General features: G+C 42.3%; 1 protein-coding gene across 4 annotated transcripts in view; it reads left to right on the top strand.

Annotated features, from left to right (window-relative positions):
* The first annotated feature begins 8,396 nt into the window (after positions 1-8,396).
* Positions 8,397-23,653, top strand: part of MTR (5-methyltetrahydrofolate-homocysteine methyltransferase) — a 231,355-nt gene continuing 216,098 nt past the window's right edge. Inside the window, exon 1 of one of the 4 annotated variants that reach the window (XM_073241249.1) lies at positions 8,397-8,528. In XM_073241249.1, coding sequence (XP_073097350.1) covers positions 8,507-8,528 — 22 coding nt within the window. In that variant the 5' untranslated portion in view covers positions 8,397-8,506. The other 3 variants (XM_036999299.2, XM_073241248.1, XM_073241250.1) reach the window with 3 other exon arrangements.

The following is a 23,653-nucleotide window of genomic DNA, read 5'->3' as shown; positions in this document are numbered from 1 at the left end:
TCCGGACAATTAGATCTTGCCTCCAACCGTCCTTTGTTCTCAGGGAAGCTGCACGGATCCCGGACAAGCCCCCAAATGTTAGGGTCCAGGACTCCAGGGTTTCCCAGAGAACAAGACACATGGACACGGAGATGAAAATCCAAGCAAAGTCTTTATTCAGCCAGCAAGCTGGGGTCAACAGCACCTACCCTGACACACAGGCCGAGTCCGAGCTGCTGACCCCGAAGCAACTTTGGGTACTGATTATATAGGATCTTCACAGCCATTACACCAAAGGCCACGCAGTTCTACAACTAATAGGTTTAAAACACACTCTATATTGTAACCAATGGGAAACATTGTAACCTTTTTAGGGAATGCGCCAGTTGCCTGCCCGCTTCAATTGTTATCTCTTGCTTACCCAAGCATGTCTATGTGATTTATCATGGGTTACATCCCCAGGCATTCCCAGGCTGTTGCCCAGCTCTAGTTATCTAACTTAGGGTAGGCGCATTTCTCAGAAGCCTTGGGTAATTTACACAAGAAAAAACTGGGTGGCTCTCGCTCTAGGCAGTCAGGTTAAGTGTCATTAGTTCTTTTTCCTGACTCTTGATGCTCTCTGCACTCCGTTACAAGAGGTACACTGATAGACTGGAAAAATGTTTTAAGGCAAAAAGTTTACACACTTAGAAAGTGTGGGCAACCTGAAACAGGAGCACACTGAAAGGTTGGGGGTGCCCCCTTTTAAGGATTTTTCAGGAATGTGACAAAGGACTAGGGGTGTGGACTTGTTGAGTGGTCTCAAGATGTTTATCTTTGATGAGACATTAAGTTTCTTATTGATGCCGGGGTTCTTGTTCATGAAGCCAAAGAATGAGCTTCACAAACACCCAAAGTAAGAAAGCAAGGTACAGGCTTTTATTTAGAAATAAAGTGGGAGGAAAGAGCTCGTGGCTCACGCTAGGAGGGGACAAGAGAGCCCAGAGTGGTGCATTGTCTAGGGAATTTATAGGCAGTTGAGGACTTTTGGGAACTGAGGGCTTAGGGTGTGGACTTGTACCACCTGCCCTGCCCTCAAGGTGGGCTGGGTTGTTGTCTGTTTGCTAGGGCTGTTTACAGTGAAGTCATGGGTTATGCTGAGATACCTTTGCGGAACCCTCAAACATTCCAGGCCAAGTTGCTCCTGGCCCTGTTGATGCTGGGGTTCTTGTTCACAAAGCTGAAGAATGAGCTTCACAAACAGTGAAGGTAGGAGAGCAAGGTACAGGGTTTTATTTAAAGATAAAGTGAAAGGACAGAGCTCTTGGCTCACGCTAAGAGGGGACAAGAGAGTCTGTAGTGGTGCGTTGTCTAGGGGGTTTTATAGGCAGTTGAGGATTTTTCGAGAACATGAAAACACTTAGGGGTGTGGACTTGTTAAGTGATCTCTGAATATTAAAAATTAACATAAGGAATTTCTTGCCTTGCTTTCTCTCTGGAACATTGGCGCTTTGGTCTGGGAGCATATCAAAAGGCTCCCTGCCTAGCCCCTAAGGTGGGCTGAGGTATTGTCTACTTGCTAAAGAATCTTGCCTCTTGAACTTCCTGGGTGTTTAAAATGCAATCTTATCTTTAAAATGGAATTCTTCTTGCCTTTTACTATGTGTCTACAGCTGGGTCTGCATGCTAAGTTAGTTGCTCAGTTTGCAAAATCACTTTGTCAGATGTGAAGGAGGAAAGACAGCACATAGGCCTGGGCCATTTAGTATGCTAAAGTAAATCTTACACATGGTTACAAATGATTAGCATAACAAAACATGTGCCACTCTTCTTTATCTGGGGAACATTAACTGATTTCACTTAAGAATGATTCTAGAGCTCAATGTTTAACATAGAGTTTTAGTAGGGGGGTTTCCTTGCATGTAGTTACATTGCTCCGACTGCAAATATTCTGCTCTGCCCCCTCCAGAGGCCTTCACTCTATTCTGATTACATCTATGGTCCTTGTCTCACTGTGACCTTTAACTAATCTCACTGAAGATGTCTATATTCATAGTCTGTTATCTTTACCCTAGAGAATTAGTGTGACCTTGACTTTGCATAATGCTGAACATAGTTTCCATAGGGACTTAAAATTGTTATATTGCTTTGACTGTAAATATCTTGCCTTGCTTTTTCTGTGGACCTTCACCCTACTCTGAACCCATGGACCCTCTCTCATTCCCCCCTCTACAGATAGAGACCCTAGCTGCTGCTAGGGAAAGGGGGTGACGACCACTCTGGCTGCTTCATGCTGAAGAGGGGCAGTAAAGGGTGGTGCAGTTAGGTCTCCATCAGTGGTCATTCAAGAGGGCCTCAGAAGATGGGGACTTCTAATCCAGGTTCCATTTCTATTACTATTTGCAGTTTTGTGGCTTCTAGGCAAGATAGAACAAATTGTGTTATTAGGTTAAGTAGCAACATCTGGAGTTGGATTTTCCATTCTGGAAGGACAAACTTGATGAGATTAAGAATGCATGGTTGAATATGAGAACTAGAAGTCGTAAAACTTTAATTGAAATGATGGGAGAAAACTAAAACATCTGGAAAATCACGGTGAGATATTTTGAAGAAGCTAGGATTCTGGATCTAGTTTATGTCCCAATGACTAGTATTAGGATTTAATATGGATAAGGCTGCATTATTGAAACAATACTTTTCTCTAAAATCACCCTCATTTTTATTAGTAACCAGGTTAAGAAAATAATTAACACTTGGCTTTATTATTTGCATAAGTGCTGCAAGAAGAGCAATTGATTACATTGGCTCTTTTAAATATGCTTTGCTGGAACTTTTTAATAAGGAATTTCAGATTGAACTTTTAAAGGCCTCTCTAGGCCAGACAGCCAAGCCAGACTTGCCATCAGGTTTTGCCTGCAGTACCTGTAGATTTGGGTGAATTCCTCTTTTCTCGAGGTTCCCAAGACATCCTGAGGTTCCTGCACCTGCCAGGAAGTGACATTCCTTACTCACCTGGTAAGGCTGCTGAGAACCCTGTAAGCAAGGTACTAGGCTAGTTCTTCCAAGGGGTTTTGTTGGCTTTATAAAGTCAACCTTAGTTCCTTAAAGCTGTTCATATCTGAGTTTATGCATGTGTCTCTCAGGTATGACATTCCAGTCAAAGCCTTGGTAGTATAACCTGTATTTTTAATTGGTCCTCTTACAAGGAAAGCAGGTTCTTATTGAACTTAGGCAAAAAAATATACTGCCATGAAATATAAAAATAGTCAGTGAGAGTTTTTAAATTCTGGAGGGATCAGGTAGAGAGAAAGATAAATGTTTCAATTCTGCTTATAAAGATAGTCATTTACTAAACTGTTGTCAGCTTAAGAGAACAAGCTTAAAACACTATCAGCAACATTTGAAACAAAAAGCCACAATATCATCTTTCTTAGTTTCCTTATTACTTTAAGTAGTTTTAATTAGAATTTAAAACTATTAGGTACCTTAATTTTTAGTGAACACTGAGAATTAGGCTATTATTATAAACTGTTACACTAGCATTCTTTTTTTTTTTTTTTTGAGAGGGCATCTCTCATATTTATTGATCAAATGGTTGTTAACAACAATAAAATTCTGTATAGGGGAGTCAATGCTTAATGCACAATCATTAATCCATCTCAAGCCTAATTCTCGTCAGTCTCCAATCTTCTGAAGCATAACGAACAAGTTCTTACATGGCGAACAAATTCTTACATATACACTAGCATTCTTTAGATTGACAAATTTATAAACACATTTTATAATTTCTGGAACCACATGCTTTGCAGCACAATCTCACTAAGCACAAAATGTCTAAACTTAGCAAAACTTTAAGATTTTAGGTTACTACAAAATTTCTCAGGCTGTAGGTATACACACTGTAACACACAACTATTAAGATGTTCACTTGCTACACTTAGTTTACTCATTCCTAACAACTATGCTAGATTACTTACAGAACTTTTACTGAGTATTAGACAAAGTCAAGCCTCTAAGCATTTTATTCTTGAAAGATTTAGCAGATAACATCAACTTAAATGACTTTAGGTAAACTTAAGCAGCTGATAACCATAAGGACATGTCTGTTTCAGTTCAACTTAAATTAGCATTAATGCTTAATATTTTCTGTAAGAATTTTCTGGAAATTTTAGAATGCCCAATTTTCACAAGCGCTTGTCTTTAAATCAATTTTATTAATACCATCCGGAGGTAGAAAAATCTTTAATTTATACACTTAGACACACAAACATACAGATTAAGATGTAATGACTACAGTTAGCAACACTTTTCATAAAAGAACATATACACAGACTGATAAACTGATACAGAGATTTGAGTTACTGATATCCAATTGCCTTTCCTTTTAGCTTATTTGACTAAAAGTATCTCAGTTTTCAAGAGTACACTCTATGGGTGAGTAGTTTACATAACTGGGTTAAGGTTTAGATGGCCCCAGACTAACAGGGTGGATGAAGGCTCTGAACTGATAGGGACTGTGTGTGTCCACGGGGCTGCTAATGAAATGCAAGTACAATTCTAGCACCAGTCATTTAAAGCTAGGCTGTATTGCAGAAGATAAATTTCTTCTGTTTCAGGGAGTCTAGTTTAAATGCCTTCCAATATTTGAAGATAATGAGTCCAATAAATAGAATAGATATTCACCAAAATAATTTAGAAAACTAGCTCCATATTGTAGTAGTCTATGGGACTTTTGACTATTTTCCATCCTTGCATTAAAATAAATTTAGCTGCATAACCTTATTATATTGTATACTTCTCTCAGATCAGAGTTTAGGATAATTCTGCTGCAGCAAATTGGGCATTTTCCCAACAAGACGTACAGTGTGCTAACAAGAATAGATATACTTTTTCTGGTGGTGGGAGAGTGGAGCACCCAGAAAGGGTGTGGAAACCCAGGCCCCTTCCCACACACAGTGCCCTACGTGTCTCTTCCATGGGCAATTGATCCACCAGAGGAGGGAGCTGTGAGAAGATCAAGTCATAACTGGAGGGTCCGAAACAAAGGTAACTAAACAAGAGTACATAAACCTTTACATTAGAAAGTAAAAATTAAATTGCCTAAGGTCTGTTGCTTAGGGAAGACCACCCAAATGGCCCAGGTTATTTGTCTCTGACAAAAACTGTTATATTTAACTATACATAAATTAATGCCTAACATCCAAACATATTGTGTATGTATTTGTGTATGTATTCAAAATATGCACAATTTGGACAGATCCAGAAGAAGATACAATGTCAAAGGCAGGCTGAATTTTTTTCATTTCAGAAAAACAAGTCATTGAACATTAATACACAAATCATGGCAAAAATTCATATATCTCTATATGCATACTTTCATAAACCCTCTTTATAATGATAGGTGACATTGAAAGAATAAGACATAAAACACCTTTTTGGTTTAAATATTTCTGGAACTTGAGTAAGATTTCAGCACTATTGTATGCATTTATTTACCCATGCTAAAGTAATTAAACAAGGAGGCAGCTCCACCGAGGTGGCTTTAATGTTTTGGTAGCCGACTTATGCAAATGAACCAAAGCAATGGTCAATTTCTGTAAATGCCTCAAAGTTAAGAAATCTAAACTTACAAGGAACCAATCATTAATAGACAATTACTTTCCCAAATAAGGTAACTACTTAAAGTAGAGCCCATCAAATGATTTCCTTGTTTTGCTCCTGAGGCTGCTTTATAAAAGCCTTACACTTAGCCCCTGCTGGTGGAGCACCCCTAACCACTTTTGGATTGTCTCTGTCCAAATCAAATCAATGTTGCCTAAATAAACTCTTCAAAAATTAATGTGCCTCAGTTTCTTTTAACAACACTCTGACTCACTTCTCATCACCACATCTGTGCTAGTTTTTTGCAACATCAACCAATTCTGTGACACAATAGGTACCAAGCCTCTCCATTAGAGGGTTTGTATTGAGGGAAGGCTTGTGTGCAGAAGATAAGACATTTCTTCTTTTTCAGGGTCTGGGGTTCAAAATTGCTCCCAGTTCTTTAGAATGCAAGCTAGAGGCATGTCTGGCTTTAAACTTGAAGAGGAAGCTCCCACCTGGGAGAGAGAAAGACAGGTGTGCGACACCTGGTCAGCCTTTTCTCTGTGTGAGGGCGTCCCCTCACCTTGGAACCTGGGTGACAGTGGTCAATCTCCTCCTCTGCCAGTCCTACTGGATTTAACCACTCCTTACCAGCATGGCCTGTACCTTGCCTTCATTCCCCTCTTGCCTTCCCATGAAGCAAGAGTTGCTTCTGAGCCCTGGATCTAGTGGGGACCTCACTAGTATGCTCTTACTTTATGCCTTTCAGGAGTCCTGATCCAGACCCTAGTTTCTCTGCATGGGCTTTAGCATAGTACACTCAAGATCATTCCTTGAGAGCCCCCTGCCTGTCCCATAAGTGCAAGGACTGTGTGACCTCTGGCTGCCAGAGCCTTGGTCAGAGTCACAAGCCTGTTTCACTTCCCTGGAGCTCAGAAAAGGAAATGCCTAGCCCCAGGATGACTGCCTCTAAGGAAAGGAGGTCAACAGAATAGAGCCATTTATATGTTGGGCTCAGGGTTCAGTCTGATTACTTCACAGACTTCATTTACATTGCACAGGAGAAAGTGGCACAGGCCTAAGAGGAGTGCTTTGAATGGGGAGCAGGGAACTTTTTCCAAGGCCAGAGATAAAATTCAGAGGCCACCACAGACATTTATAGGGGTCGGGGGTCTATGCTCTTAAACACCAGTTTCTTCCACTGCCTGGGAATCATCCTGCTAGTTACTGTAAGAAATCTGATTTGTGTGACAAGAGGTCGGGGAGGGTCATCTACGACTCTCGCAGAGGCAGCAGCCTACCCGGAGATTCACTCAGTGCCATGGATCAATCGGCTGGATCTGAGATCCAAGGACCTCTGTGTACTAGTCCGGTCTGCCCTCAGAGTCCACAGATTAGGATAGGAAAGTAGTAAATTGGTTCAGCCACTCCCCAACATTCCCGTTCATCCAGAGGCAGGGGATCAAGGAGCAGCAGACACCGGGAAACCTTTCACCCAAGACTTAAGACTGGTAGCCAGTTAATCATCTTTTAAGTGGCTAACGGGTGCCCAAACACATTTTTATGAGATAAAAAGTACAGCATTTAGTTAGGAATAAGAGCAAAGCGTAGATCTCCTACCTTGTGGTGGTGAGAATTGGGTTCCGTGAAATTGATGAAGTTAGAAGAGAGTTAGGGATGCCCCTTGCCTCACTGAGGCCAGGGTGGCCTCACTGAAGCAGGCTGGGAGTCAGAGACAGAGAGAGAGAGACACTCCTCACGGATACCCAGTTGGGCTATCGGGGTCTGATTCCAGACACTCGGGCCTTTGAGAAGCTGCTGAACTGGAGCCTCAGCCTAGACTCTTGCAGTTGCCCATGGCTTTCCTCAGTCCCTCTCATCCGAGGAGATACCTCTAAAAGGGAATCCTGGCCTCCACTCAGGTGACATTCCCGGCTCCCAAGGGAGATGGGGGATTCACTGAGGGAGACGCAGGGGAACCTGTCACTCCAAGACTTTGAGAACAGCAGCCGGGCTAGTCCCATTTAAGTGGCTGACCAGCGCCCCATGTTGTATGCCATAGATGGCTTCCTTCTATAAGGACAGTGAAAGAAAAGGCAGGTTTGTGATGCCGGGGTTCTTGTTCCCAAAGCCAAAGAATGAGCTTCACAAACAATCAAGTTAGGAGAGCAAGGTACAGGCTTTTATTTAGAGATAAAGTGAGAGACCAGAGCCGGGAGAGTCCATGGTGGTGTGTTGTCTAGGGGTTTCATAGGCAGTTGAGGATTTTTTGAGAACATGGAAAAAAGCTTTGGGGTGTGGACTTAAGTGGTCCCCGAATATTAAAGATTAACTTAACATAATGAATTTCCTGCCTTGATTTCTCTCTAGGACACTGGTGCCTTGGTCCAGAAGCACATCAAAAGGCTGCCCACCCAGCCCCCAAGGTGGGCTGAGGTATTGTCTATTTGTTAAAGAATCCTGCCTCTTGAACTTTCTGGGTGTTAAAATGCAATCTTATCTTTAAGATGGAATTCTTCCTGCCTTTTACCATGTGGTCTACAGCTGGGTCTGCATGCTAAATTAATTGCTCAGTTTGCAAAATCACTTAGTCAGATCTGAAGGAGGAAAAACACCACATAGGCCTGGGCCTTTCAGTATGTTAAAGTGACTATTACACATGGCTACAAATGATTAGCATAACTGAATATGTGCCACTCTTCCTCAACCGGGGAATATTAACTGACCTCACTGAAGAATGGTTCCAGAACCTAATGTTTAACATAGAGTTTCAATAGGGACTTCGATGCCCATTGTCACATTGTTCTGACCGTAAATATTCCATCCTGCTTTTCCCAGAGGCCCTCACCCTACTCTGACTACACCCACGGTTCCTGTCTCACTTGGATGCCGATACTCACCTCCGAAGTTATCCCGGGTGAGCCCCCAAAGATGATGCTGGGGTTCTTGTTCATGAAGCCGAAGAATGAGCTTCACCAACACTCAAGGTAGGAGAGCAAGGTGCAGGCTTTTATTTAGAGATAAAGTGAGAGGGAAGAGCTCCTGGCGCATGGCAGGAGGGGACAAGAGAGCCCATACTGGTGCATTGTCTAAGGGGGTTTTATAGGCAGTTGATATTTTTCGTGAACATGAAAAAAACTTAGGGGTGTGGACTTGCATCACCTGCCCTGTCCTCAAGGTGGGCTGGGTCATAGTCTGATTGCTAGTGCTGACAGCAGTCACAGATTATGCTGATACCTTTGCAGAACACTCAAACATTCCAGGCCAAGTTGTTCCTGGCCTTTGACTTTTAACTGATCTCACTGAAGATGTCTATATTCTTAGGTATCTTCCCTAGAGAATTAGTGTGACTTTGACTTTGCATAATGCTTAGCACAGTTTCAATAGGAACTTCTTTGCCCATTGTTACATTGCTCTGACTGTATATATTCCACCCTGATTTTCTCCCGGAGGCCCTCAGCCTACTCTGATACACCCACCATCCCTGTCTCAGTGTTGTTTGGAGTTTTACCTCTACACAATAGGTTTGTGTTGCATGAGCTTAATGAAGGTGAGGGAAGGGAGTGGGTAGGGGAGCTAGCAGACTATCTTCAAAACAACATACTAGGTTCTGTCTACAAAGAGAGAGTAATGAGGCTGTGCCTTGGAGGTCCGTCCCATTTACAGATGTGTTTGTATTAGTTTCCTCCTAAACCAAGGTGTGTCAGCAATCCTTCAGGGCAGAATCCTTGTCTCTTCTAGCTTCCAGTGTCTGCTGGCAATCCTTGGCATTCCTTGGCTTATAGAAGTTTCCTGTTCAGTTATTAGTCTTAACTTTTCAGTTATAATAACTTTCCTATTCAGTTATTAGTCTTAACTAGTGTCTTGCTTTTCACTCTCCCATTTTGCCTGTTTTCTTCTTGTGTGTCTCTCTCCTCTTCTTATAAGGACACTAATCACAGTGGAGTAAGGGTCCACTCTACTTTTGTATAACCTCACTTTGACTAATTACATCTATGCCAACCTTCTTTCCAATGAAGTCACATTCGGAAGTACTGGAGTTTAGGACTTCAATGTATCTTTTGGGGGGACACAATTCAACCCATAATAGTATTCTTGGAACTTTCCTTTGTGTGAGTTTTTGTACTAGGAATTCACTGCCCAGTAACACTACGTATTCCTTTTAGTCTTATCTGCCACCCTTTTATGACTAAGAAAATACTGGATTTGGTTAGTCTTAGCTTGGCAAGAAAACATCTGATGACTTGCTAAAAATAGACATACAGAATTTCTGGAATTTCTGCAAAGACAGGGCATAGTGAGTAGGTGCATGAAAGGTTATTTTTCAAGCACACAGTAAACTTGGCCAGCCAGGTGATAATTTAAAAGTAGCCTTTACAATCTTAACAAGATCTTCAGCTATTCAGGGCCAAATCATCCTCCAACCCTCTTATTTCATTCTCTCCCTGCTCATTCCATTTACCCCGTTCAAGTATGACCCTCTTTGGTAAAGATCCTATACACATTATCATGATGATTTTTTTTTTTTTTTTTGAGAGGGCATCTCTCATATTTATTGATCAAATGGTTGTTAACAACAATAAAATTCAGTATACGGGGGTCAACGCTCAATATACAATCATTAATCCATCTCAAGCCTAATTCTCATCAGTCTCCAATCTTCTGAAGCATAACGAACAAGTTCTTACATGGTGAACGAATTCTTACATAGTGAATAAATTCTTACATGGTGAACAGTACAAGGGCAGTCATCACAGAAACTTTCGGTTTTGATCCTGCAATATGACCTATAAACAATCAGGTCAAATATGAATATTCGTTTGATTTTTGTACTTGATTTATATGTTGATCCCACATTTCTCCTATTATTATTATTATTTTTATTTTTAATAAAATGCTGAAGTGGTAGGTAGATGCAAGATAAAGGTAGAAAACATAGTTTAGTGCTGTAAGAAGGCAAATGTAGATGATCAGATGATCAGGTGTGTGCCTATGGACTAAGTATTAATCCAGGCTAGACAAGGGCAGCAAGATATCCACGGATGCAGAAAATTTCTCTCAAGGCAGCGGGGGTGAGGTTCTGAGCCTCACCTCTGTTGATCCCCAAGTTCTCACCTGATGGCCCCCCTGCGACTGTGCCTGTCTTAGGTTGTTCCTCCCTTGAGGAATCTTACCCGTCTCTGGCTAACCAGTCATCTTCCGGGGCCATACAGGGAAATGTAAAGTTGGTAAGTGAGAGAGAAGCCATATTGTTTGCAAAGGTTAGCTTTTTACTTCTTTGCAGATTTATGCCCTGTGGCTTCTATGCCCAGCACTTGTCTCGAGGTATCTTTACCACCTGGAGGAATTATGATACTCGGTAAACTCGATATGAGGCACGAATTCTATTTAAGGGTTGTAATTAGGAAGGAAGAAGAAAAGCTATAGAGGTAGCATATGAAGGAAACTTGGGAGGATTGATTATTTCTTTGACATATCTTCTTGTATAGTACCTTAAGTATGTATAGGTTTTAAACTACTAACTAATTTGCACACACATATTAACATAATAGGAATACGGTGGCATAAACAAAGCAAATCTATAATTACCATCCATCTCCAGTGAAACCAAGAAAACCATTTAGGCACCCTAGGCATTTGTGAAAATTTATCTATGATATGATGGATATTGTCCAACTGTACTTGAACCATCAGACAAATTAAAGCAGCCCATTTCTGGGATCTGTTCACATCCCATATGTTCTTTTAACCATAGATAGTCTATAGTCATGATATTTTGGAGTGCTACAACTTGCACCCCTCCCAACTCCTGGTTGAGTTCCAACAGTACAGATCCGGTCAAATTCGTTGTCTCACTGTATGCACATGCCAGCCTAGACATCTCCCTCCTCATTGTTATGGCAAGTCCAGGAGACGGTGGGCTGGATGCAGCCACAACCGCAGCATCGTCCGGATCCCTGTGGAGGCTTTTTGATGATCATCCCCCAGCACAAGTCCTCCAGAGAGTGCTGATGCTGGAAGCTTCTCCTCATATCGTATCTTAGTTCATTTTCTGGGTATTCAAGCTAGGCCTTGATCTTCTGCGTAGAAACAAACAGACCCTTTGCCCACACTTTGACATGCCCTCTATACCACTGTGCAGAACTCATTGGAGGTCAGCACACAGTAACTGCTTTTTTTTTTATTTTTAATTAAGAGAAAGGAATATTATCAGAAAAGAGTACCTTCATAGCTGATCATCTGACACCCTTTAAGTGATCAACATTAAGGATATTTAAAGCATGGATTGATCTTTGATTTACCAATAGTTTTATCCTGTTAAGGAGTAATCCCCCTTTTCTTTCTTTCTTTCTTTTTTTTTTTTTTTTAATTTTTAATCTACACTTACATGAAGGATACTATGTTTACTATGCTCTCCCCTATATCAGGTCCCCCCTAACAACCACATTACGGTTACTGTCCATCAGGTTAGCAAAATGTTGTAGAGTCACTACTTGTCCTCTCTGTGTTGTGCAGCCCACCCTCCCCTTTCTCCCTTCCCCCCATGCATGCTAATCTTAATACCCCCCTTCTTCTTCCCCCACCTTATCCCTCCCTGCCCACCCATCCTCCCCAGTTCCTTTCCTTTTGGTACCTGTTAGGCCATTCTTGGGTTCTGTAATTCTGCTGCTGTTTTGTTCCTTTAGTTTTTCCTTTGTTCCTATACTCCTCAGATGAGTGAAATCATTTGGTATTTCTCTTTCTCCGCTTGGCTTATTTCACTGAGCATAATACTCTCCAGCTCCATCCATGTTGCTGCAAATGGTTGGATTTTTCCACTTCTTATGGCTGAGTAGTATTCCATTGTGTATATGTACCACATCTTCTTTATCCATTCATCTACCGATGGACATTTAGGTTGCTTCTAATTCTTGGCTATTGTAAATAGTGCTGCGATAAACATAGGAGTGCATCTGTCTTTCTCAAACTTGATTGCTGCGTTCTTAGGGTAAATTCCTAGGAGTGGAATTCCTGGGTCAAATGGTAGGTCTGTTTTGAGCATTTTGATGCACCTCCATACTGCTTTCCACAATGGTGGAACTAATTTACATTCCCACCAGCAGTGTAGGAGGGTTCCCCTTTCTCCACAGCCTCACCAACATTTGTTGTTGTTTGTCTTTTCGATGGCAGCTATCCTTACTGGTGTGAGGTGATACCTCATTGTAGTTTTAATTTGCATTTCTCTGATAATTAGCGATGTGGAGCATCTTTTCATGTGTCTCTTGGCCATTTGCATTTCTTTTTTGGAGAACTGTCTGTTCAGTTCCTCTGCCCATTTTTTAATTGGGTTATTTGTTTTTTGTTTGTTGAGGCGTGTGAGCTCTTTATATATTCTGGACGTCAAGCCTTTATCGGATCTGTCATTTTCAAATATATTCTCCCATACTGTAGGGTTCCTTTTTGTTCTATTGATGGTGTCTTTCGCTGTACAGAAGCTTTTCAGCTTAATGTAGTCCCACTTGCTCATTTTTGCTGTTGTTTTCCTTGCCCGGGGAGAAATGTTCAAGAAGAGATCACTCATGTTTATGTCTAAGAGGTTTTTGCTTATGTTTTTTTCCAAGAGTTTAATGGTTTCATGACTTACATTCAGGTCTTTGATCCATTTTGAGTTTACTTTTGTATATGGGGTTAGGTAATGGTCCAGTTTCATTCTCCTACATGTAGCTGTCCAGTTTTGCCGGCACCATCTGTTGAAGAGACTGTCATTTTACCATTGTATGTCCATGGCTCCTTTATCAAATATTAATTGACCATATATGTCTGGGTTAATGTCTGGATTCTCTAGTCTTTTCCATTGGTCGGTGGCTCTGTTCTTGTGCCAGTACCAATTGTCTTGATTACTATGGCTTTATAATAGAACTTGAAGTTGGGGAGTGAGATCCCCCCTACTTTATTCTTCTTCTCAGGATTGCTTTGGCTATTCAGGGTCTGTCGTGGTTCCATATGAATTTTTGAATTATTTGTTCCAGTTCATTGAAGAATGTTGCTGGTAGTATCATAGGGATTGCATCAAATCTGTATATTGCTTTGGGCAGGATGGCCATTTTGACGATATTAATTCTTCCTAGCCATGAGCATGGGATGAGTTTCCATTTATTAGTGTCCCCTTTAATTTCTCTTAAGAGTGACTTGTAGTTTTCAGAGTATAAGTCTTTCACTTCTTTGGTTAGGTTTATTCCTAGGTATTTTATTCTTTTTGATGCAATGGCGAATGGAATTGTTTTCCTGATTTCTCTTTCTATTGATTCATTGTTAGTGTATAGGAAAGCTACAGATTTCTGTGTGTTAATTTTGTATCCTGCAACTTTGCTGTATTCCGATATCAGTTCTAGTAGTTTTGGAGTGGAGTCTTTAGGGTTTTTTATGTACAGTATCATATCATCTGCAAATAGTGACAGTTTAACTTCTTCTTTACCAATCTGGATTCCTTGTATTTCTTTGTTTTGTCTGATTGCCGTGGCTAGGACCTCCAGTACTATGTTAAATAACAGTGGGGAGAGTGGGCATCCCTGTCTGGTTCCCGATCTCAGTGGAAATGCTTTCAGCTTCTCGCTGTTCAGTATAATGCTGGCTGAGGGTTTATCATATATGGCCTTTATTATGTTGAGGTACTTGCCCTCTATTCCCATTTTGCTGAGAGTTTTTATCATGAATGGATGTTGAATTTTGTCAAATGCTTTTTCAGCATCTATGGAGATGATCATGTGGTTTTTGTCTTTCTTTTTGTTGATGTGGTGGATGATGATGATGGATTTTCGAATGTTGTGCCATCCTTGCATCCCTGGGATGAACCCCACTTGGTCATGGTGTATGATCCTTTTGATATACTGTTGAATTCTGTTTGCTAATATTTTATTGAGTATTTTTGCATCTACATTCATCAGGGATATTGGTCTGTAATTTTCTTTTTTGGTGTGGTCTTTGCCTGGTTTTGGTATTAGGGTGATGTTGGCTTCATAGAATGAGTTTGGGAGTATTCCCTCTTCTTCTATTTTGTGGAACACTTTAAGGAGAATGGGTATTATGTCTTCTCTGTGTGTCTGATAAAATTCCGAGGTAAATCCGTCCAGCCCCGGGGTTTTGTTCTTGGGTAGTTTTTTGATTACTGTTTCAATTTCTTTGCTTGTAATTGGTTTGTTTAACTTTTGTGTTTCTTCCTTGGTCAGTCTTGGGAGGTTGTATTTTTCTAGGAAGTTGTCCATTTCTTCTAGGTTTTCCAGCTTGTTGGCATATAGGTTTTCATAGTAGTCTTTAATAATTCTTTGTATTTCTGTGGAGTCTGTCGTGATTTTTCCATTCTCATTTCTGATTATGTTGATTTGTGTTGACTCTCTTTTTCTCTTAATAAGTTGGGCTAGAGGCTTATCTATTTTGTTTATTTTCTCAAAGAACCAGCTCTTGGTTTCGTTGATTTTTGCTATTGTTTTATTCTTCTCAATTTTGTTTATTTCTTCTCTGATCTTTATTATGTCCCTCCTTCTGCTGACTTTAGGCCTCCTTTGTTCTTCTTTTTCCAGTTTTAATAATTGTGATGTTAGCCTATTCATTTGGGATTGTTCTTCTTCTTCAAGTGTGCCTGGATTGCTATATACTTTCCTCTTAAGACTGCTTTCACTGGATCCCACAGAAGTTGGGGCTTAGTGTTGTTGTTGTCATTTGTTTCTATATATTCCTTGATCTCTATTTTGATTTGTTCATTGATCCATTGATTATTTAGTAGCATGTTGTTAAGCCTCCATGTGTTTGTGAGCCTTTTTGTTTTCTTTGTAGAATTTATTTCTACTTTCATACCTTTGTGGTCTGAAAAATTGGTTGGTAGAATTTCAATATTTTGGAATTTACTGAGGCTCTTTTTGTGAGCTAGTATGTGGTCTATTCTGGAGAATGTTCCATGTGCACTTGAGAAGAATGTATATCCTGTTGCTTTTGGATGTAGAGTTCTATACATGTCTATTAGGTCCATCTGTTCTAGTGTGTTGTTCAGTGCCTGTGTGTCTTTACTTATTTTCTGCCCAGTGGATCTATCCTTTGGGGTGAGTGGTGTGTTGAAGTCTCCTACAATGAATGCATTGCAGTCTATTTCCCTCTTTAGTTCTGTTAGTATTTGCTCACATATGCTGGTGCTCCTGTATTGGGTGCATATATATTTAGAATGGTTATATCCTCTTGTTGGACTGAGCCCTTTATCATTATGTAGTGGCCTTCTTTATCTCTTGTTACTTTCTTTGTTTTGAAGTCTATGTTGTCTGATATTAGTACTGCAACCCCTGCTTTCTTCTCACTGTTGTTTGCCTGAAATATGTTTTTCCATCCCTTGACTTTTAGTCTATGCTTATCTTTGGGTTTAAGGTGAGTTTCTTGTAAGCAGCATATAGATGGGTCTTGCTTTTTTATCCATTCTATTACTCTATGTCTTTTGATTGGTGCATTAAGTCCATTTACATTTAGGGTGAGTATTGAGAGATATGTACTCATTGCCATTTCAGGCTTTAGATTCGTGGTTACCAAAGGTTCAAGGTTAGCTTCTTTAGTATCTTTCTGCCTAACTTAGCTCGCTTAATGAGCTGTTATATACACTGTCTGGAGATTCTTTTCTTCTCTCCCTTCTTATTCCTCCTCCTCCATTCTTCATATGTTGTGTGTTTTGTTCTGTGCTCTTTTTAGGGGTGCTCCCATCTAGAGCAGTCCCTGTAGGATGCCCTGTAGAGGTGGTTTGTGGGAAGCAAATTCCCTCAGCTTTTGCTTGTCTGGGAATTGTTTGATTCCCACCATCATATTTAAATGATAGTCGTGCTGGATACAGTATCCTTGGTTCAAGGCCCTTCTGTTTCATTGCATTAAGTATATCATGCCATTCTCTTCTGGCCTGTAGGGTTTCTGTCGAGAAGTCTGATGTTAGCCTGATGGGTTTTCCTTTATAGGTGACCTTTTTCTCTCTAGCTGCCTTTAAAACTCTTTCCTTGTCCTTGATCCTTGCCATTTTAATTACTATGTGTCTTGGTGTTGTCCTCCTTGGATCCTTTCTGTTGGGGGTTCTGTGTAATTCCATGGTCTGTTCGATTATTTCCTCCCCCAGTTTGGGGAAGTTTTCAGCAATTATTTCTTCAAAGAGACTTTCTATCTCATTTCCTCTTTCTTCCTCTTCTGGTATCCCTATAATACGAATGTTTTTCCTTTTGTATTGGTCACATATTTCTCTTAGTGTTGTTTCATTCCTGGAGATCCTTTTATCTCTCTCTATGTCAGCTTCTATACGTTCCTGTTCTCTGGCTTCTATTCCTTCAATGGCCTCTGGCATCTTATCCATTCTGCTTATAAATCCTTCCAGGGATTGTTTCACTTCTGTGATCTCTTTCCTGACATCTGTGATCTCCTTCCGGACTGCATCCCACTGCTCTTGCATTTTTCTCTGCATCTCTGTCAGCATGTTCATGATTTTTATTTTGAATTCTTTTTCAGGAGGACTAGTTAGGTCTGTCTCCTTCTCAGGTGTTGTCTCTGTGATCTTTGTCTGCCTGTAGTTTTGCCTTTTCTTGGTGATAGAGATAGTCTGCAGAGCTGGTACAAGTGACCGCTGGAAGAGCTTCCCTTCTTCTTGGTTTGTAGCCTTTTCCTGGGAGAATAGCGACCTTTAGTTGCTTGTGCTGGGCAGCTGTGCGCAGACAGGGCTTCTGCTTCCTGCCCAGTTGCTTTGGGGTTTATCTCCGCTGTTGCTGTGGGCTTGGCCTGGCTGGGGCTGTTCCTCCAAAATGGTGGAGCCCCGTTGGAGGGGGAGTGGCCAGGAGGCTATTTATCTCCATAAGGGGCCTCTGTGCTCCCTGCTGCCCAGGGGGTTAGAGTGCCCAGAGATCCCCAGATTCCCTGCCTCTGGTCTAAGTGACCTGTCCTGCCCCTTTAAGACTTCCAAAAAGCACTCTCCAAACCAAAACAACAACAGCAACAATGAGAGAGGGAACAAAAAGAAAGAAAAAAAAAAAAAAAAAAGGAAAAAACAAGCGATTTTTTTTTTTTTTTTTTTTTTTTTTGTCCTCAGGTGCCGGTCCCAGGCACCCGCTCACTGGTCCTGCTGCCCTGTCTCCCTAGCACCAGGGTCCCTGTCCTTTCAAGGCTTCCAAAAAGCACCCACCCACCGGTCCTGCAGGGAAGGAACGCTCGATATTCTTTGTCCTCAGGTGCCGGTCCCAGGCACCCGCTCACCAGTCCCGCCGCCCTGCTTCCCTAGCACCAGGGTCCCTGTCCCTTTAAGGCTTCCAAAAAGCGCTCACCAAAAAGAGAGAAAAAAAGGGGAAAAACGCGCGATTTCTTCCGTCCTCAGGTGCCGGTCTCAGGCACCCACCCACCGGTCCCACAGGGAAAAACGCGGGATATTCTTTGTCCTCAGGTGCCGGTCCCAGGCACCCGCTCACCAGTCCCGCCGCCCTGCCTCCCCAGCACCGGGGTCCCTGTCCCTTTTAGGCTTCCAAAAAGCACTCGTAGAAAAGAGAAAAAAAAAAAGGGGAAAAACGCGCGATTTCCTCTGTCCTCAAGTGCCGGTCTCAGGCACCCGCCCACCGGTCCCACAGGGAAAAACGTGGGATATTCTTTGTCCTCAGGCGCCGGTCCCAGGCACCCGCTCACCAGTCCCGCCACCCTGCCTCCCTAGCACTGGGGTCCCTGTCCCTTTAAGGCTTCCAAAAAGCGCTCGTCAAAAAGAGAAAAAAAAAAAGGGGGAAAAACGCGCGATTTCCTCCGTCCTCAGGCACCTGGTCACCGGTACCGCAACCCTGCCTCCCTAGCAATGGGGGCCCGTCCCTTTAAGGCTTCCAAAAAGCGCTCGCCAAAAAAAAAAAACCGCTCCGGTTTCTTTCCACCCGCCAGGAGCCGGGGGGAGGGGCGCTCGGGTCCCGCCGGGCTGGGGCTTGTATCTTACCCCCTTCGCAAGGCGCTGGGTTCTTGCAGGTGTGGATGTGGTCTGGATGTTGTCCTGTGTCCTGTGGTCTCTATTTTAGGAAGATTTTTCTTTGTCATATTTTCATAGCTCTATGTGTTTTTGGGAGGAGAGTTCCACTGCTCTACTCACGCCGCCATCCTTGATTTTTTTTTTTGAGAGGGCATCTCTCATATTTATTGATCAAATGGTTGTTAACAACAATAAAATTCTGTATAGGGGACTCAATGCACAATCATTAATCAACCCCAAGCCTAATTCTCAACAGTCTCCAATCTTCTGAAGCATAACGAACAAGTTCTTACATGGTGAACAGTGCAAGGGCAGTCGTATCACAGAAACTTTCGGTTTTGATCACACATCATGAACTATAAGCAATCAAGTCAGATATGATTATTTGTTTGATTTTTATACTTGATTTATATGTGAATCCCACATTTCTCCCTTACTATTATTATTATTTTTTAAATAAAATGCTGAAGTGGTAGGTAGATGCAAGATAAAGGTAGAAAACATAATTTAGTGCTGTAAGAGAGCAAATGTAGATGATCAGGTCTGTGCCTATAGACTAAGTATTAATCCAAGCTAGACAAGGGCAACAAAACATCCAGGGATGCAGAAGATTTCTCTCAAAACGGGGGGTGAGGTTCTAAGCCTCACCTCTGTTGATCCCCAATTTCTCACCTGATGGCCCCCCTGCAACTGTGCCGGTCTTAGGTTGTTCCTCCCTTGAGGTTATGATGATTTTTTATACATACACTAAAATAAAAATAGCGTGCAAGTTTATGCTTTTTTTTTTTACAGCTTAGTAAACTTTACAATTTGGTCTCAATTCATTTTTCTAGATTCATTTGCTTTTCTTCCCACCTGCTATGCTCAGCCTTACAGAGCTCTCCTTTATTTTCAAATCCTCAGGTGTGGTGGTCTACCCAAGAAGTTTCTCTCAGTTGGAGTGGCCTCACCTCGCACACACTCTTATTTCAAGACCCAGCTGCTTCCTCAAAGCTTTCCCCCTGCACGGTTAGAGTACCGCAGCTTTCTGTATACTGCATGCGGTTCTCTTCTTTCCTATTCAGTTATTAGTCTTACCTAGTGTCTTGCCAATGGGTTTCAGCCCTGGATAAGTTCACTATGGATTCAATGTGACCAAAGAAATGACAATAGAACATTCTTGGGGTGAAAGCGTTTAAACCCAACTTAATTTTCACGGTGTCAGGTCTGTCACTAGAATCCGGTCCACTCAGAGTGAGTCTGTATGCAGCAAGCCGGTCTCTGCCTCTGGGCCTCTCTACCTTCCCACAGCCATCTCAGTCTCTGTCCTCAGTGCTGCCACCACTCCAGTCTTATTTTCTACTCTCCTTCAGCCTTACAGCTGTGCCTGTCGCACTGGGCGGAGTTCTTCACATAGTAAATAACAACTTATTGCCCACACGTGTGTAGTGAGCTAGCCGACCAGGGCCAGGTGAGAATCCTGGCCACAGGAACCTTCACTTTATCTACAACTAGGCTGTGAGTTCTTCCTCAAAGGAAAGAGGTGGCGCATTCCAAGCGTGTAGGCTGAAACATAAAACGTTACTAGGTGCTCCCCAAAAATATTACTGTCAGTAGTTGGCAATCAGCAGGCATACATGTACTTCAGAGTTTTCACAGCGCGGTCACTCGACTTCATTAATGCCTACCACAACCTTATAAGGTAGAGATTACTGCCACCCTTCCACTTCCTGTTTTAGACTGCAGAGAGGACACTAAGAGGTTAAATTTCTTGCCCAGCGCCAGCAGCAGCGAAACGTGACCAGTACCGGGTCTTCCGACTTCAATTTCCGGGCCTTGGTGCGAGACAATCTGTTGGGACCAGCGCCCACTTCGCTTCTCCACTTAAACTTGGAGAGGGCCTGGGACCGCGTCCCTTTCCGCGCCACCTGCAAAGACACACAAAGCCTCCACGGGAGCAGGGGAATCCCAACTATCTCTCCAGAGAGCCGGGAGGTAACCCTCAGGTGATTGGCTGAGATCGATCAGCCAATAAGCCCGCGAGGGGCTCATACAGACCAATCGCAGGCTTGAGGGGGCGGGCCGTCGCGCGCAGAGGCCTGATTGAGCGCAGAAACCATGTTCTCGCTGTGCAGGCGCGGCGGGAGAGGGACCGTGTTGCCCTCCACTATGGTGTGCGGCGGCCAACCCGGCCTGGGGCCGTGCTGAGGACGGGCCGGGTGCCCGGGGAGAAAGCACCCGCGTGGGCAGCTGTAGTGGCCGAGGGCCCGCCGGCCGTCACCACGCGGCGCCCAGCCCTGGTGCTGCGCCGCGCGGGGCGCGCTCCTGGAGCCCTCAGGGGCCCCCGTGACCTGGGCCTCCGAGGCAGGCTCGCCTGGCGCTGCCTGTCATTGCCCTGGGGCGTCACCTACGCAGAGCGCGTCTTCCCCGCTTCGTTCCTGACCTGAGGAGGACCCTCTGCGGCATGTCGCCCGCGCTCCGGGAGCTGACGCCATCCGGTAACGCTGCTACCAGGCGCCCGCCGTGGGGTTGTTTATTGACTCGCGCTGTGGCGTCCCATCACCTGGGGTGATTCTACGCAGGATATGGGGACGCCTGGTCGTGCCTCCCCGCTGGCTGGCAGCACTTTTGAACTTGCCGGGAGCCCTGAGGTCCCACGCGGTCCGCTCGGTTCCTTGCCCAACCTACACCCTTTCCCTTGCAAACGAGAGGTCAGAATACTCACCGCACCCGTGCCTTCCCCACACTCTTAACGTCAGAGTAACTGAACTGTACATTTTGATGGAGCATATTCCAGCAGGGCTCCACCGAGGTTTTGCATTGATTTAACGTTCTTATTCAGTAAGTATTGAGCACCTGCTGTGCTCATCCAAATAACGTTAAGGAGTTGAGACAGACAAGGAAATCCAGAGACCTAGTTAAAATAAAACTGCACTGCACTTTTATTTTCCACTTCAGGGTTTGAGCAGTGCAAACTTCAATGTGCATTGAAACACGATGGAAAGGTAGGCAAACATACACTCAGTGGGTCGGGATGGAAAGCAGTAATCTCAAGGTGGTTCGGGTGTTTGGTAGCTCTGGGATTAACAGAGGAAAAACGCGTGAGAACTGAATATAATTTCAGCCTTGTAATGAGCTCTGGGTCTCAAGTTATTCCTCGTTATAATTTGTGCACCAATACACCCATAAACACGTGAGGTATTAGGTAGGAAATGGAGAAACAAGAAAATCAGTAGTAAGGACAAAACAGTAGTTACGCTAAGACTGAAGATTTTGCAGCTCCAGAAGGAGGATGAATACTAAATTAATAAACTCAGAAAGAAATTTGTCAGAGGTGAGCTAGTGACTATTGTTTCTAGGGTTCTGATAAGTGGACTGGTGGAATTGTTCTGGAAACCCTTGGAACTGTGACTGAGAAACATTTTATCCATGTTGCTAGAAAATAAAACCTAGTCCTCAGGGTACACGTGACTTATAGCCCCCCCCCCCTTCCCTTTTTCTCAATTAACAACAAAATACCTCAGCTAAGTGGGGGAACTGCAAAACTATATATTTCTAGTGAAAGATGTTAGGGAGAATCTGCTCTATTTAGAACTGCTCTGTAAGAACTTTAGAACTTGACTAGTCTGGAGTAAAATGTACATGTTCTAGACCCAATGAACTGAATACAGATAAATATGAAGGTTGTTCTTCACGGAAGACAAACATTTAAATGAATGCCCACCCTGCCAAGGGAAAGAATTGTTAAGGTAGTCGACTTATTATGAGAAGGTTCTGGAGCGGCAGTGAAGGATAACCCCTACTGGAAAAACTGGGGAAATACATAGGATGAGACCAGTACACTTAGATCAACAAATCTGGGAAGACCTTTTTTTTCTCTCAAAGGGAAATCTGTGTTATCCCCTAAATTAAAAATAAGCATATGGATAATGTAGAAGCAATGGATTTTTAATGGCCTCAGTTGCAGAGGAGTTTTGTTTTCAATCCATGCTATTCTTTCATATTTATTTCTGATGTGTTCCCACTTCTTTTCTGTTCACAAGTTTCCAGCTCTCATCAGCTTATTTCCATGTGTTTGTATGTTTCCTTGTACTCTAGTCTGTGTATGCTTGTATTTTTAATTTATGTAAATAGTATCTTGGTAGCTAACCATTTCTAACTTTTTCACTCAATATACTGTCCTTACAAACAGCAGTATAGTGTTATATCTGGTTACCACGTATGTATTCCATATGAACACCCTCTACATTTTACTTTGCCATTTCCCAAGGTTGTCTCCAACTTGCCACTCCTATGTTCTCTATGGATCTGTGTGAGATTTTGGGAAATATGTGTAGGAGTGAGATTGCTCAGTTTTCCATGTGCTTGATTTTACTGAGTCCTATTAGGCTGCCCTACAGAATGGCTGTATCTATGTTCCAACAAGCTTGGTATTATTTTCTTTCAGATTTTCTTTGGTATTATCCAATCTTCTAATTATCACCCACATATGGGATGTAAATTGATATTGTCTTAATTCTTGTCTGATAGAAAATGTTGAGCTTCTCTTCATATACTTGGTTATTGTTTTCCCCATCCTAGATGTGCCTATTCATATCTTTTGCCCATGTTCTATTTGATTTCATATTGATTTGTATGAGTTCCTTGTCCGTTATAGATTTTAGTCCCTTTCACTTGTAGACATTGCAAAATCTTCCTCCAATCCATACTGTTTATTACTTTTGTCTAATCCTTAGTTTTATGTAGTCAAATTCATTTATTATTTTTTTAACATTATAGATTGGGCTTTTTGAGTCTTATGAAGTCTTTCCCTATTCTAAGTAGTAAAAATATTCTATCACTTTACTTATTTTATGATCAAGTTTTGTGGTATATTCTATTTGATGGGCCAAATAAACTCTTTCTACTTTTTCAAAGTTAATTTAGCTCTTTCTGGACTTTTGTCCGTCTACATAAATTATAGAATAAGTTTGTCAACTTTCTCCTAAAACAATAAGATGTTTACAATTTAAAAAACTGATCTCTTGCATATATGATGAGCACTTAACAAGATCTCGGAATTTGTATGTTTGGGGGCAGGGTTGTTTTATGGTAAATAATAAACTGTCTTAAAGACTGAAAACAGTTTACATTTCTGCATTGAAAAGTGGATGT

This window comes from Manis javanica, chromosome 7 (genome assembly GCF_040802235.1).
Source record: "Manis javanica isolate MJ-LG chromosome 7, MJ_LKY, whole genome shotgun sequence".
NCBI classification, from domain to species: domain Eukaryota; kingdom Metazoa; phylum Chordata; class Mammalia; order Pholidota; family Manidae; genus Manis; species Manis javanica.
This window is presented reverse-complemented; position numbering and strand designations above follow the sequence as displayed.